At 42.0% G+C, this 12629-nt stretch overlaps 1 protein-coding gene across 1 annotated transcript; it reads left to right on the forward strand.

The window, feature by feature from the left end:
* The first annotated feature begins 640 nt into the window (after nucleotides 1-640).
* On the forward strand, nucleotides 641-5853 carry GRPEL1 (GrpE like 1, mitochondrial). Its single transcript, XM_033154144.1, has 4 exons — nucleotides 641-763; nucleotides 2993-3158; nucleotides 3831-3912; nucleotides 5111-5853. Exons 1-4 carry the CDS (start codon nucleotides 657-659, stop codon nucleotides 5455-5457), a joined length of 702 nt encoding a protein of 233 aa, XP_033010035.1. The 5' UTR covers nucleotides 641-656; the 3' UTR covers nucleotides 5458-5853.
* Nucleotides 5854-12629: the final 6776 nt, after the last annotated feature.

Here is a 12629-nt window from a genome sequence, read left to right on the forward strand (position 1 = left end):
TTTGACTGCTCCATTTAACACTGTGAGAGCGATAATGCCCCACATCTGGGGATAATGGACTGCACTGGCACTATTTTAAAATGCTGAAAAAAATTAAAACCCGAATAAGACGAGAGTGGGAAAGAACGGGAACTCTTTCTAAGACTTCACTTTATTTTGAAATGCAGGTATCTGGAGGCGTCTAAGCACTAGTGCGCTAAAAATATTAACAATAAATTCGTAGATTTCTCAGTTGTTGCCTAATGCTTCCGCATCGGGAGAGCAAGCACGGGTCTGACTGAACCCAGAAGTTAAATGCCAGTGTGAGTCTAATTAATAGATCTATAGCCGCCCTTTGCTCGGCTCTCGTTCGACTCACAATTATTTCGCTTTCAAAAGGCGAACTGGAGGCCCCGGATGTCGACATACCTTTTTTTGTTCCCGCCCTCTCACGCACGTGGTTCCGAGGGCGTGGCTGATTGGCTGCATCACCAGGGAAGAGGAGAACTCCAGTCGATGTGCCTGATGATTGGGCAGAGGCTGTTGCTGAGGTAGTCGTTGATTGGCTACATGGCCCACAAGGGGGAGGAGCCCGCTCGACCTGCCTGCTGATTGGGCAGAGGCGGTTTCCGTTGGGGCGTTTGAGGTGGGGGGAGGGGAGGAGGCAGAGCGGCAACATGGCGGCGGCGGCGGCGGCGGGAGCCGTACGGTCCGTGTGGCGGCTGGCGGGGCTATCAGCGTTGCCAGGGCGAGGCCCCTTTCTCGTTCCACAGCACCCGCAGCGGTAAGGCGGCAAAGGCAGCGGGACTTCTCCCCCCCCCCGCCGCCCTGGAGAGCCGGACGCGGGCGGGGGGAAAGGCCGGGAGGCTCCGCATGCCTGAGGCGAAGAGGCAGCAGCGGGAGGCGGGAAGCCCGACCCGCATCCTAACGGTCTCCACGTATTCCCCGTCCCGGAATCTGTTTTTTATTTCTTTTGCCTATTTTCTGTTCGTCGCATTTATCCCTCGTTTCCTTCCAAGGGGCTTAAGGTAGTTCTCTCCCCCCCCCCCGCTCCACAACCACCCTGTGAGGTAGGCTAGGCAGAGAGAAGGCAGCTACTGGCCCCCAAGGTCACCCCCTAGTGAGGTTCACGAGCCCAGTGCCGGAATTTGCACCGTGGTCTCGCTCAGATCCTAGTCCATTACGTCACGCAGCCTGTCTTACTCGGGGAGGAGATGATCTTTCCCGGTTTAGTTTCTCTGCGCGGGCGGGGGGAATGGCTGCTATTCCCCCCCCCCCTTTTCTCTCTTTTTAGGCAGTTAAATCCTTTCAGATTCGCCTTTGGCCAGTGCTTGGGACAGTATTAAAAAGCTTTTCAATACCCGATCCACCTCAATAGCAAATGAATTAATTCCTTTTGAGCAGGGATTGGGGTGTCTTCATTGTCTGCCTTGCACGTGCCAACGGGACGTTTCTGAAACCAACGTAATAGGGGGTATTTGTTCACTTAAATGTTTTGATACTTTAGAGCAGAGCTCACCATCCCCAGTTGAAACATAAAGGAGGGACAGTGTAAGTCTCTTTTGTCCTGTATTTTATCTTGTGAAACACCCTGAGATCTTTGGATGAAGGGTGGTATAAATGTAATAAATAATAAATAATACTGTATAGATAATTTTAACTAAATGTGAACTAGCCCTAACTTTCCTGGGAGAGTTATGTACTTTGCTGTGTTTTGCAGCAATCCTGTACATTGCAGACAAGGAATCTGTGGCCCTCCAGATGTTGCTGGACTAGAACTCCCATGATCCCTGACTGTTGTCCTTGCTTGCTGGAGCTAGTGGGAGTTGGGAGTTTGACAGCAACTGGAGCACTACAGGGGAACCACACCTGCTGTACATTCATATCTGGAAGTGATTCCTGTTGGGAAGGTGGTGAAATTTCTGAGAAGACACTTAAAAGGACTGTGCTGCACATCTGTTCTTCAAAAAATAGTCAAACTTTTAAAAAGCTTTTATATGATTATACACTTTTTTCTAGGTAACTAATTCTAATGGAGAAGTAGAGAAGGCCTGTTTATGCATGATTAAATATTAAAATGTCAAGTTGTTTGAAGGAAGGTTATCCCTCTTTCTTACGTGGTTTTTAAAATATTTGTTTTTATTGATATCTGCATACCAGCCTGTCACCACCACAAGGGATATGGACTGGAAGGATGTGCTGCAAAAACTGTATTGTGGTTCTTGAGAACCTGAGTAGACAATCCTTTTCCAAGAAAAAACAAAAACAAATGGTTTATTGGATTGGCCTCCCATTATATATAATCTTTGACTATTAGTACAGTGGTACCTCAGATTCGAAAACATGTCAAAGTGCAAGTAGATAAATAGGTACCGCTCCGGCGGGAAGGTAAATGGTGTTTCTGTGCGCTGCTCTGGTTTGCCAGAAGTGGCTTTGTCATGCTGGCCACATGACCCGGAAGCTGTACACCAGCTTCCTCGGCCATTAACGTGAGATGAGCGCCGCAACCCCAGAGTCGGACACGACTGGACCTAATGGTCATGGGTAATGGTCATGGGTCCCTTTACCTTACCTCAGGTTACATACTACGCTAACCCAGAAAAAACGCTTCAGGTTAAGAACTTTGCTTCACGATAAGAACAGAAATTGTGCTCTGGTGGCGCAGTGGCAGTGGGAGGTCCCATTAGCTAAAGTGTTTCAGGTCAAGAACAGTTTCAGGTTAAGAACGGACCTCCAGAATGAATTAAGTTCTTAACCCGAGGTACCACTGTACCTTTTGCCGCATGGAATTGTATTCAGTGTGGTGCTTAAAAAAATCATTCTAGCAGCATGCATTTTTGCTTGTCTGATGGAACAACCACCCCTCCCCTCCCTATATACTATTCTGGGGCTTCTGATGAGTCATGACCCTCCAGAGAACATTTGGGGATAAGAGGTGGCATTGTGCTAGTGGCCTTTTGTACTCAGTCATAAAAAGTTGCTTTGAGTTTTACTGAACCTGATATTGTTTCAGGACTTCTCAGCTGCTTTGCATAGTGACACAGGAGAAAGGCACTGGACCAAACTTGGAAGAAGAGCCAAACCAGACTCGACATGAACAAAAAACTGATACTGGCTCTGCTGAAAAGATGTTAATAGAGGAAAAGGCCAAACTAGAAGAACAATTCAAAGAAATTACTGTAAGACTCCTTTGGGTTTATTTATTTGCGTAGCTTCAAACAGCAGATAGACAGGATATGCATATTACTTTCCTTTAGCAATTGCGTCTTGAAAGTCCTAGCATCAGAAAAGTGAGAATTTATATATAACTTAAATGTCTTGAGACTACCTGAGCTCTGTACATGTGGTCACTTAATTTCCCCCCACTGGTGAACTAAAGTTAGATTTCATCTTTGTCTAAAAAGGGAATGGTTAGGGTTTTTTTTACCATGTATCCAGTTAATAAAAAAAGAGGAATGGGACTTTTATCTTGTTTACTTAAATGGGACCTGGTGCCACAAAAATAGGAGTGTCTCATGGTTTGCTGATGTTGCTTTTAATATTGCCAGATAATTGTAGGATTTAACCGCATAGCAAATGGCTGAAGTAATATCTCTCCATTTATATTTCTGTCTTGCTTTTTAACCATTATCCCCTCACTTGTGGGTCACAACATTTATAAAGTTATATTAAAAACCTGACACGTCACAAATTCAGTGTATCACTTGGAGGAAAAGACAGCCCTTTTGAGCCAGGAGCACAGTTAGGATGGTGTGTTTAGGGGACTCATTCATTGTGTCTCCATTTCCTGGGATTTTTTAACATAGGCAATTGGTTTTACATTTCCACTGTTTGTTTCCCCCCCTTTCCAGGACAAGTATAAACGTGCCCTGGCAGATGCAGAAAATCTGCGACAAAGAACTCAGAAATTGGTAGAAGAAGCAAAGTTATATGGTAGGTGTAGGCTGCATTTGTTGTTACTAGCACTAGAACACCACATTAAACATAAATGAAAACTGAAGCTTGGAAATTCCAAAATGGTACTGCCACTCAGCACATATGCTGTGCTGCTTCAAGAGATCTAATACATACATTTTTCAGCTGGTGCATTGAATCAGTGAGCATAAACATGATTCTTGTTTGCTTAGTAAGCATGAGAGAAAATATACAAGTGAGAGCAAGAACCTCTGTGGGCCACTTTTGTGATCAATGTGACATCATCATGACACCAGGTAAAGCATTTCCCTTTGCACATGTGGTCTGAAGTCAAAAACATTGCAGGCAAAGGCTTGGGTTTGCAGGTGCTGATGATCCGTTGATTGGTGGCACCTGGAAACCCTGCTTCCTTTGCCCAGGTGATTTGAAGTCATACTTCACAGCACACAGGTAAGCTGCAGTTTCACTTCTCCCACACTACTCCAAAGTCATATATGTCAGGTGTGTTTGACTTGGGGAAACTGGCCTCAGATGCGAAATTAGGACCTCCACTGAGCCTTTATAGGGATGCCAGGCTGGAAATTCACCACTGATTTAACTATAGAAAAAAGAATTTCACAAGGTGGGAAATTTTTGCAACTTGAATTGCTTAGTGCTTTTGCCAAATACCCCTTTCAGTTAAATTTTCAGGAGACGACATCGGGTCGCTGTACAGAGCAGAAAAAATGCACATGTTTATCATATACAGTGGTGCCCGCTAGACGAAAAACTCGCTAGATGAAAGGCATTCGCTAGCGGAAGGCTGCCCTGCATTGGTGCTTCGCTAGACGAAAAAATCGCTAGACGAAGATACTCACAGAATTATTTTTGTCTAGCGAGGCACCACTGTACCTTATTAAAACTTAGGCTTGAGTGTGGTTGTGAAAAGGGTTAAGTTACTTATAATTTTCTAGCTATAAGTTTTATGCCCTCAATTCTATAAATGTAGCCAATTATATTTTCATTAACACCAGCCTAAATTTGAATTTAATGGGAGATTCAGTTGCACATCATTTTTTGGTATTGGTAATACTTGATAATGTATCTTTACCATATACTTGTCTGAGCTTTGAATCCTGGAAGAAAATATAAAATTAATGGTTCCTTTCATTGTCTGATGAAATGCTGGTGCATCTTTAAGGATTATCTGAAATTTTATTTGCTTTTCCTGCTTTAGGAATTCAAAGTTTCTGCAAAGATTTGCTGGAAGTTGCTGATGTTCTGGAAAAAGCAACTGAGAGTGTTCCCAGAGAAGAACTCAAGGATGAAAATCCACATCTCAAAAACCTTTACGAAGGTCTTGTCATGACTGAGGTTCAAATACAGAAAGTGTTCACCAAACATGGCTTGATGAAACTGAATCCTCTTGGAGCCAAGTTTGATCCCTATGAGCACGAAGCTTTATTCCACGTTCCCATGGAAGGGAAAGAACCTGGCACTGTTGCTTTAGTATCCAAGGTGGGCTATAAGTTGCATGGCCGTACTTTGAGGCCTGCTTTAGTAGGTGTTGTAAAGGAACCTTAGCAGTCTAATCTTAGAGTGCCACAGAACTAATAGATGCCCAGATAAAGACCCACTAAACATAGTGTGGGAGGCTAAACTAAATGGTGGAAGAAGCTTTAATACCAATGAAGCAATGTTGAAATGTGTTTTTAAAATGAATACCAATAATGTGGTGGGGAATGCAAAGTGAGTGGTATGAATTGCAAGCATGAGTCATCTGTGTCCTGTGAATAATATTATGGTGATTAATGAAAGGTATTCTGCATTGTAATTAGGCAATTTAGTAACAAGAATAATGCAATGTAGATTGTTCAGAATGAAAATCTTTTGATCTTTTCAGTGTCGTGTTCTGTGTACAAATTAGCATTTTTGCATATTCTTTTATGAATACAGAGTTGGACACCAGCCTAGTACTAACTTAAATAGCTTCTGTTTCCATGGAAAGCATCAAATTGTATGTCACATAACACAAGTATTTGGTATAAGTGCTGTTAGCCTTTTCTATATTTAGTTTAGTATTGAATCACATTGCACGACCTTGAAATGACAATTGATCTAGAGATGTATTGAAACCATTACAAAGAAAAGAATAGCAAGTTCATTTAGTAACAGCTTGCATACACACAACCAAATTAAGTGTTTTAAGAGTTCACAGACATCAGCTAGTTTTCATTGAAACCAGTATCCCTGCCTGCTTAATTGAAGTCCTCTTGCACATGTGAGTGCATGGGAGGTCTGAGGCAGTTGACCAACATAAAATACGAGCACTTCCTCTTCTGAATTCCCTATGATACATGGGGAACAGCTTGTTAGGGATTTTGTTCTTTGAATCCTGCCAGTTAACCTTAAGAATGTCAAACGATCCCCACTGGATCAAACCCAAGGCCTATATAGTCCAGCATCCTGTTTCCCAAAGTTGCATACCAGATGCTTATAGGAAGTTTACAAGTGGGATGTTCCCCAATGGCTGGTATTTGGAGACCTGGTGCTTCTGAGCCTTGAAGTAGCATATAACCAGGGGTGGAGAACTGGATCCAGCTGGTGGGCCAAGTTTGACAGGTGGGGCTGCCCACTTGTCAGTTACCTGACATCAAATGTCCAGTTTCTGCCCGCATGATTTTAAATTACAAAACAGTCTGCAAAGTGTTTCTGATTAGCTGATCACCAGCACTTGAGAAACCTTATGATACAAGCTCCATTTTTACTTGCTCTGTACCTGACATCAGGCATGTCTGGTGTACAGCAAGTGGGCATATTGTGGCCAAAGTGACCTCATGGGCAAAATGAGGAAAACTGGTGGCCTTAATTAGGTCTGTGGCTTCCCTTCCCCTGCATATAGCTATTGTGACTGGTACTTACTCTGCATGAATTGGTCTAACCATCCTTTTAAATCCATCAAAGTTGCTGCCAGTGTTACAGATACTGCAAATGAAACAATGATCACATTTCCACTTTTTTCATGCTTCTTAATTTCTTACAATGTTTTCTGTATTTGCATTGATTTCCACCAGATGCAAAGTCAAATCACTTTTGCAATATTTGATCCCAATATTTGGGGTGATGATTGATACCAACAAGGATTAATGTACTGTACAAATATTTTTACATTGATCAACAGATAATTAGGAAGGTGCATGCTTTGTCGCTTTGCCAACAAAATGGCAAAGTTATTTTAAAAAACACTTAAATAATCTGACGTCGGCAGGTTACAACCATGCTTACTTGTCTTCAGGCGTGAGCCTTGTAACACCACTTGCTTCTAGACTAGGGATAGGGAACATTTTGCCCCAACAGGCTGGCTTTCCCCATCCCTGGAGGACAAGTTCAACAAGTAGATGAAAAAAAACTTTCTAAAAGTTTTACTCCTGCATTTTTGGGGTCTTGCCTATAAACAAACTGTCCAGAACAACTATTGCTTTGGGGGGGGGGTAACACAGCACCGGCACCCCCCCCCCCCGAAAAAAGCACCGAGAACAACACGCTCAACTTTTTATTCCTCTGCTTTGGTTTTACTTTTTTAAGCTGCAGATTTGGTAAATGGGTAAAACCCATTGTCTATTTTTAGTGTCAAAACTTTTTTATTAGGTTGATGATTTGTACCAGTCTCCTGAACTATACCGCAGTTGTTTTGTTAAGGGAGAGGGGATCAGTTTTCCAGTTAATGAGCTTGATTTTGATAGTGGATAAACTTGCAAAGGAAAAATGACACTAGTAAGTACTGGATGGTGATTTATGGTGACAGGCCTTTTTAATTGTTCACTTCTTGAGCCAACAAGCCCCAGCGCTGAAGTATCAAACCAAGGAAACAAGTGAGTTAAGCAATGAAACAACTAGAGGGTAAGTACCACCACATACTTGTTTAATTAAAGTACCTTAAACTAATAGGAGCTAAATCCTAGGGATGGAAAGACTGTAGATAATCAAGTTTTCATCTCTTCCTATTAACTGGAATTGATTAAGCCCACTAGTTGAGCTACATTTAATAATAATAATAATTAATAATAATAATTTATTATTTGTACCCCGCCCATCTGGCCGGGTCTCCCCAGCCACTCTGGGGAGTGTTGTGCTTTTTTTCCAAATAAGGTTTCTTTCTGTGTTGTGCTTTTTTTCCCAAATAAGGTCCACTTTACCTAATTGGCTGCATCAAGAGCTGGGGAAGCTTAGCCAGGGCAATAAATTTGGAACAATCTAGTGAGGAAGTTGCTCCAAAAGTGACAGGGAGCTCCAGTGATGAAACATCAAGCTACAGTAACAAAGCAAGTTAAGCAGTAGGGTGATGTTGACACGGTGAAGAGGTAATGGCAGATTGCCCTGTCACTCTCCTTAGTGACCTAACAAAACCCAAGCTCCCAAGTAAACTACCTCAGTAAACAGCAGCAATGGGTATTCAAGAGCAGAGCCAGCATGGTTGTGGGGGGTATCCAGTGTGTCACCAGTGTGACAATGCACACTGCATATCAGGAAAGGTACCACCTTGGGCTAAGAGGAATGTAGTATAATTAATGAGCGATGTCAAGGAAACTGTTAGAAGCAAGACGGCTTCCTTCAGAAAGTGGAAGTCTAGTCCAGAAAGGAACAAGAAGGGACACAAACTTTGGCTAAGAAAATGCATGCAGATAAGGGATGCCAAAAATAATTCAATAATTGTATTGCTAAAAACTTGCAAAACTAACTACATTCATAAGCAAGAAACCAGCTAGAGAGGTGTTTAGACCTTTGGATAACAAGAGAGTAAAAAGTGTGCTGAAGGAGAAAAAGGAGACTACAGAGAAGCTGAATGAAATATTTGCATCGGTTTTCAGAGAGATGTAGGGCAGACAAACTGAGGAAAACAATGACTACAAGATGCTTACCTTTTAAGCCTTATTAACAAATGAAAAATAAAAACAAATCAAGTGATCTAGTTCACATTGTGTACTTCGGACTTTTAAAAGCTTTTGCCAAAGTACTTCACCAAGGATTCCCGAGTAAGTTTAGCAGTCATGGAATAGGAAAGGTTATCTTATGGATCAGTAACTAGTTAAGAAACAGGAAGCATACTAGGAATCAATGGGTAGTGGAGGAATGTAGAAAGTGGAGTCCCCCCCCCCCCCCGATCAGTGTTGAGACATTCGCTTTTTAACTTGTTCATATTTGATCTGGAGGTTGGGATGAGCAGTGTGGGAGCCAAATTTACTAATGATACTGAATTGTTCAAGAAGGCTAAAACAAAAAGAGATTACAATGAGCTCTGAAACCGGGTAAAAGACAGTTATGTGGCAAATGCAGTTAAATGTAAGCGAGTTTAAAGTGATGCACAATGGGGCAAAAATAAAATCCTAATTTTGCATATATGAGGTTGAGGTCTGAACTGGCAGTGACTAACTAGGAAAGAGATCTTAGGGTTGCAATGGATAGCTCATTGAAAACTCAATTTGTGGCAGCTGTGAAATGAATTCAGTCTTGGGCATCTTTAGGAAAGGGACTACCAATATAATAATGCCATTAAAGATTTATGGGGTGACCACATTTGGAGTACTGTGTGCAATTCTTACTGCCTCACCTAAAAAAGGACAGTGCAGAGTTAGAAGAGGGCAACCAAAATGATCAGCTGCCCATCCTTTGAGGAAATGTTATGACATCTGGGGCTTTTTAGTTAGAAAAGGCATATAAGGGTGAGGGCATGATAGAGGTGTGTAAGATTGTGCATCACCCAGACAAAGTGGATCAGGAGAGGATTTTCTTCCTCTTTCTAGATCCAGGGTCATCTAATGAAGCTGAGTCCGTTAACCAAAACCAAAAGCCAAGTCGAGCTTACCAGACATACACATCAGAGATTCAGGGCAGACAAAAGTACTTATTCACAACAGTTTAGTTATTTGCAGTTTGCTGCCACAAGATATAGTGATGGTGACCAACTTGGGTGGATTTAAAACAGGACTAGACAAATCCATGGAGGATGGAGCTATCAATTGCTACAATCCTTGATGGCTATGTATGATCATTGTTGGATGCAGTGTGCTTCTATACCAGTTGCTGGGAACCACAAAGTAGGGAAAGTGCTCGTCTTGCTTGGTCACTCTGAAAACAGCATGCTGAACTACATGGGTCTTTGGTCTGACTCAGCAGGGCTCGTCTTAATTACCTGTTTTTTTTAAAAAAAAAAACCTGAACTAAGATTTGTGTATTGACTGACCTTTTAAATGTCAGATTATATATTGCCATGCTTTTGATTTGTCCTTTAGTTGACTCTTGTGTCATACTCTACTCCCAGATGCACCTGCAAAAATTCCTCCTCATATGGCCAACTGTGGCTTCCAAAGTTCTGCTGAACTCCACATACAAATGCATGCTTGAAACTGTTGTGAAACCCTCTTGAAGCTGCTCACTATTGTTATATGCTACTTGTTCTTTATGATAACTTTTGCACATTATGATGATCACAAAGACTGAATGTTGTCTTTGAATATGAATGGGCTAGCTGTAGTATGTGAGAATCACCCGCAACTATAATGGAGCACAGCCTCTACTTTTAAACATGAAAATATACAGCCCCAAATGATGATACAGGAAGGGAAATGTGTATGGACTTATACCTTTGCCAGCTGCTTGGAGTTCCTAGCAAGTGCAAAAACATGTAGACATACCTCCCTCCTCCCCACAAGTCACAACTGCACAGCCAAAATATAGGCTTCTTCTCAACTTGAAGGTCTTTAAGCGGAGGCTTGACAGCCATCTGTCAGGAATGCTTTGATGCCGTTTCCTGCTTGGCAGGGGGTTGGACTGGATGGCCCTTGTGGTCTCTTCCAACTCTATGATTCTAACTATGTGGGGCATGAGGATTACCATTTCTCCTGCATTGGTCAGAAGCCTGGGAATTGTCCTCTCTAGAAACTGGCTCAGTAGTTCCCATGGTGAATGAAATTATGGAGTCCTGCCAACATCATGTAAGGAAAAGGAAATACATAGTATAGAGTAATAAGCACCTGCATAATATATATTGCTTAAAAATGATTTGCCTCTCATGTGCACGGATACTTTATGCTACGTCCGATTAGAAAAGAGAGTGGCAAGAAATGAATTGATAATTTTAACATCCTTCCCCTTCAAATTGTGAACTGGGCTAAGAGTGTTAATTTGACACATGCCTGTGAAAAGTATGTCTGGTGTCTTTCCTGAACTATTTCTGTAACTACTTCCATGAGTTACATGCCCTTGTGGGTGATATTCAGGGAAGTACATGCTAATATTAGGTGCATCCAGAGTCAAAAATGTAGGTATAGTCCGAGGTAGAAATGGTTAGAACAGCCATTGTATTATAGGCTGCATTCTAAACACAAGCGTGTGTAGTATAATTTTGGTGAGGTGTAGCCTGGGCAGTCTTGAGACCTGGATGTGAAGGCCTGGAGTTGCATTTGGCCCCTGCAGCTGAGGTTTCCACCCAAAATAAGCATTAAAATCTCAATGTTTATTTTAACTGTTAAAGGCTAATAAATACGTGTTCCTTAAAGGTACCCCTGACTGTTAGGTCCAGTTGCAGACGACTCTAGGGTTGCACACTCATCTGACTATAGGCTGAGGGAGCCGGCGTTTGTCCGCAGACATGTGGCCAGCATGACTAAGCAGTTTCTGGCAAACCATAGCAGCGCATGGAAACGCCATTTACCTTCCCGCTGGAGTGGTACCTATTTATCTGCTTGCACTTTGACATACTTTTGAGCTGCTAGGTGGGCAGGAGCTGGGACCAAACAACGGAAGCTCATCCCTTTGTGGGGTTTCAAACCGCCGACCTTCTCATCAGCAAGCCCTAGGCTCTGTGGTTTAGACCACAGCGCCACTGTGGTTCCTTACATGCCCATATTTCTCTATTAGATTTCAGTCACTCTTAAATAATTTTAATGAAACATTAGTTATATTAAAAGTATTTATTCACTATAGTTTTGCTTAGAGGCTTTGCATGAATGTTTCCTTTCATGTGAAAATGCCACACTGTAAAGACCTTTGCAGAAGTGTAATAAATATTAACACATTTAAAAATTGTTCAGATTATCAAATAAGTTATATTTAGCACCAGTTGCTCCTCTTAAGCAACATTAAAAGGGCTGCCAATGAAATATAAGGCTTACATCAATCTTGTCTAGCAGACGTATTGATTAACATTCAGGAGACTACAGTTATGGCACTAGAGCCAAATAAGTACATTTAGATAGTGGCACTCATGTTAACAAAGTTTACCCATTTTTTTGAAGGGCAGGAATAACAAAACATCTCTGTCATTACTAAGGGTTAGTTTTGCTCTAGTCCTATTGGACTGACCTCTAGATGGAACAGTGCATTTACCATAAAACACTGCATAGTTTCTGACCAGAGTAGACTTAATTGTCAAAAACAAAGTATCATAAAGTCACATAAAATGAGAGAGAACCTTTGTTTTGTCAATCAGAAGAGAACACAAACTGAAAAGGAACACTATTGTTTCCTTGGGGACCTTTGTGCTATTTCTAGTCCATTAGTGGCTGGAAAGTGGAATGTGCAAGAGCTGCCGAGCTACAGATGTATACAGCTGAAAAAGAGTAGGGATTGAGCACCAGCACACGCAATAGCAGATAAATGGATCTATAGGTGCAGTAGAATGAGATGGCAAATGGCATGTCCTTTCTGAACACTTCTGACCACTGGATGTGTAAGGAGCCACCTATCAGTGAGAGGTT

The sequence above is a fragment of the Lacerta agilis genome, chromosome 7, assembly GCF_009819535.1.
Source record: "Lacerta agilis isolate rLacAgi1 chromosome 7, rLacAgi1.pri, whole genome shotgun sequence".
Lineage (NCBI taxonomy): Eukaryota > Metazoa > Chordata > Lepidosauria > Squamata > Lacertidae > Lacerta > Lacerta agilis.

Bases quoted from the DNA above. Each gene is read 5' to 3' on its own strand.
- GRPEL1 (XM_033154144.1), top strand. From the start codon at position 657: ATGGCGGCGGCGGCGGCGGCGGGAGCCGTACGGTCCGTGTGGCGGCTG. The intron at 3,159-3,830 runs GTAAGACTCCTT...CCCCCTTTCCAG, and splicing joins AACAATTCAAAGAAATTACT to GACAAGTATAAACGTGCCCT. The intron at 3,913-5,110 runs GTAGGTGTAGGC...TTCCTGCTTTAG, and splicing joins AGAAGAAGCAAAGTTATATG to GAATTCAAAGTTTCTGCAAA.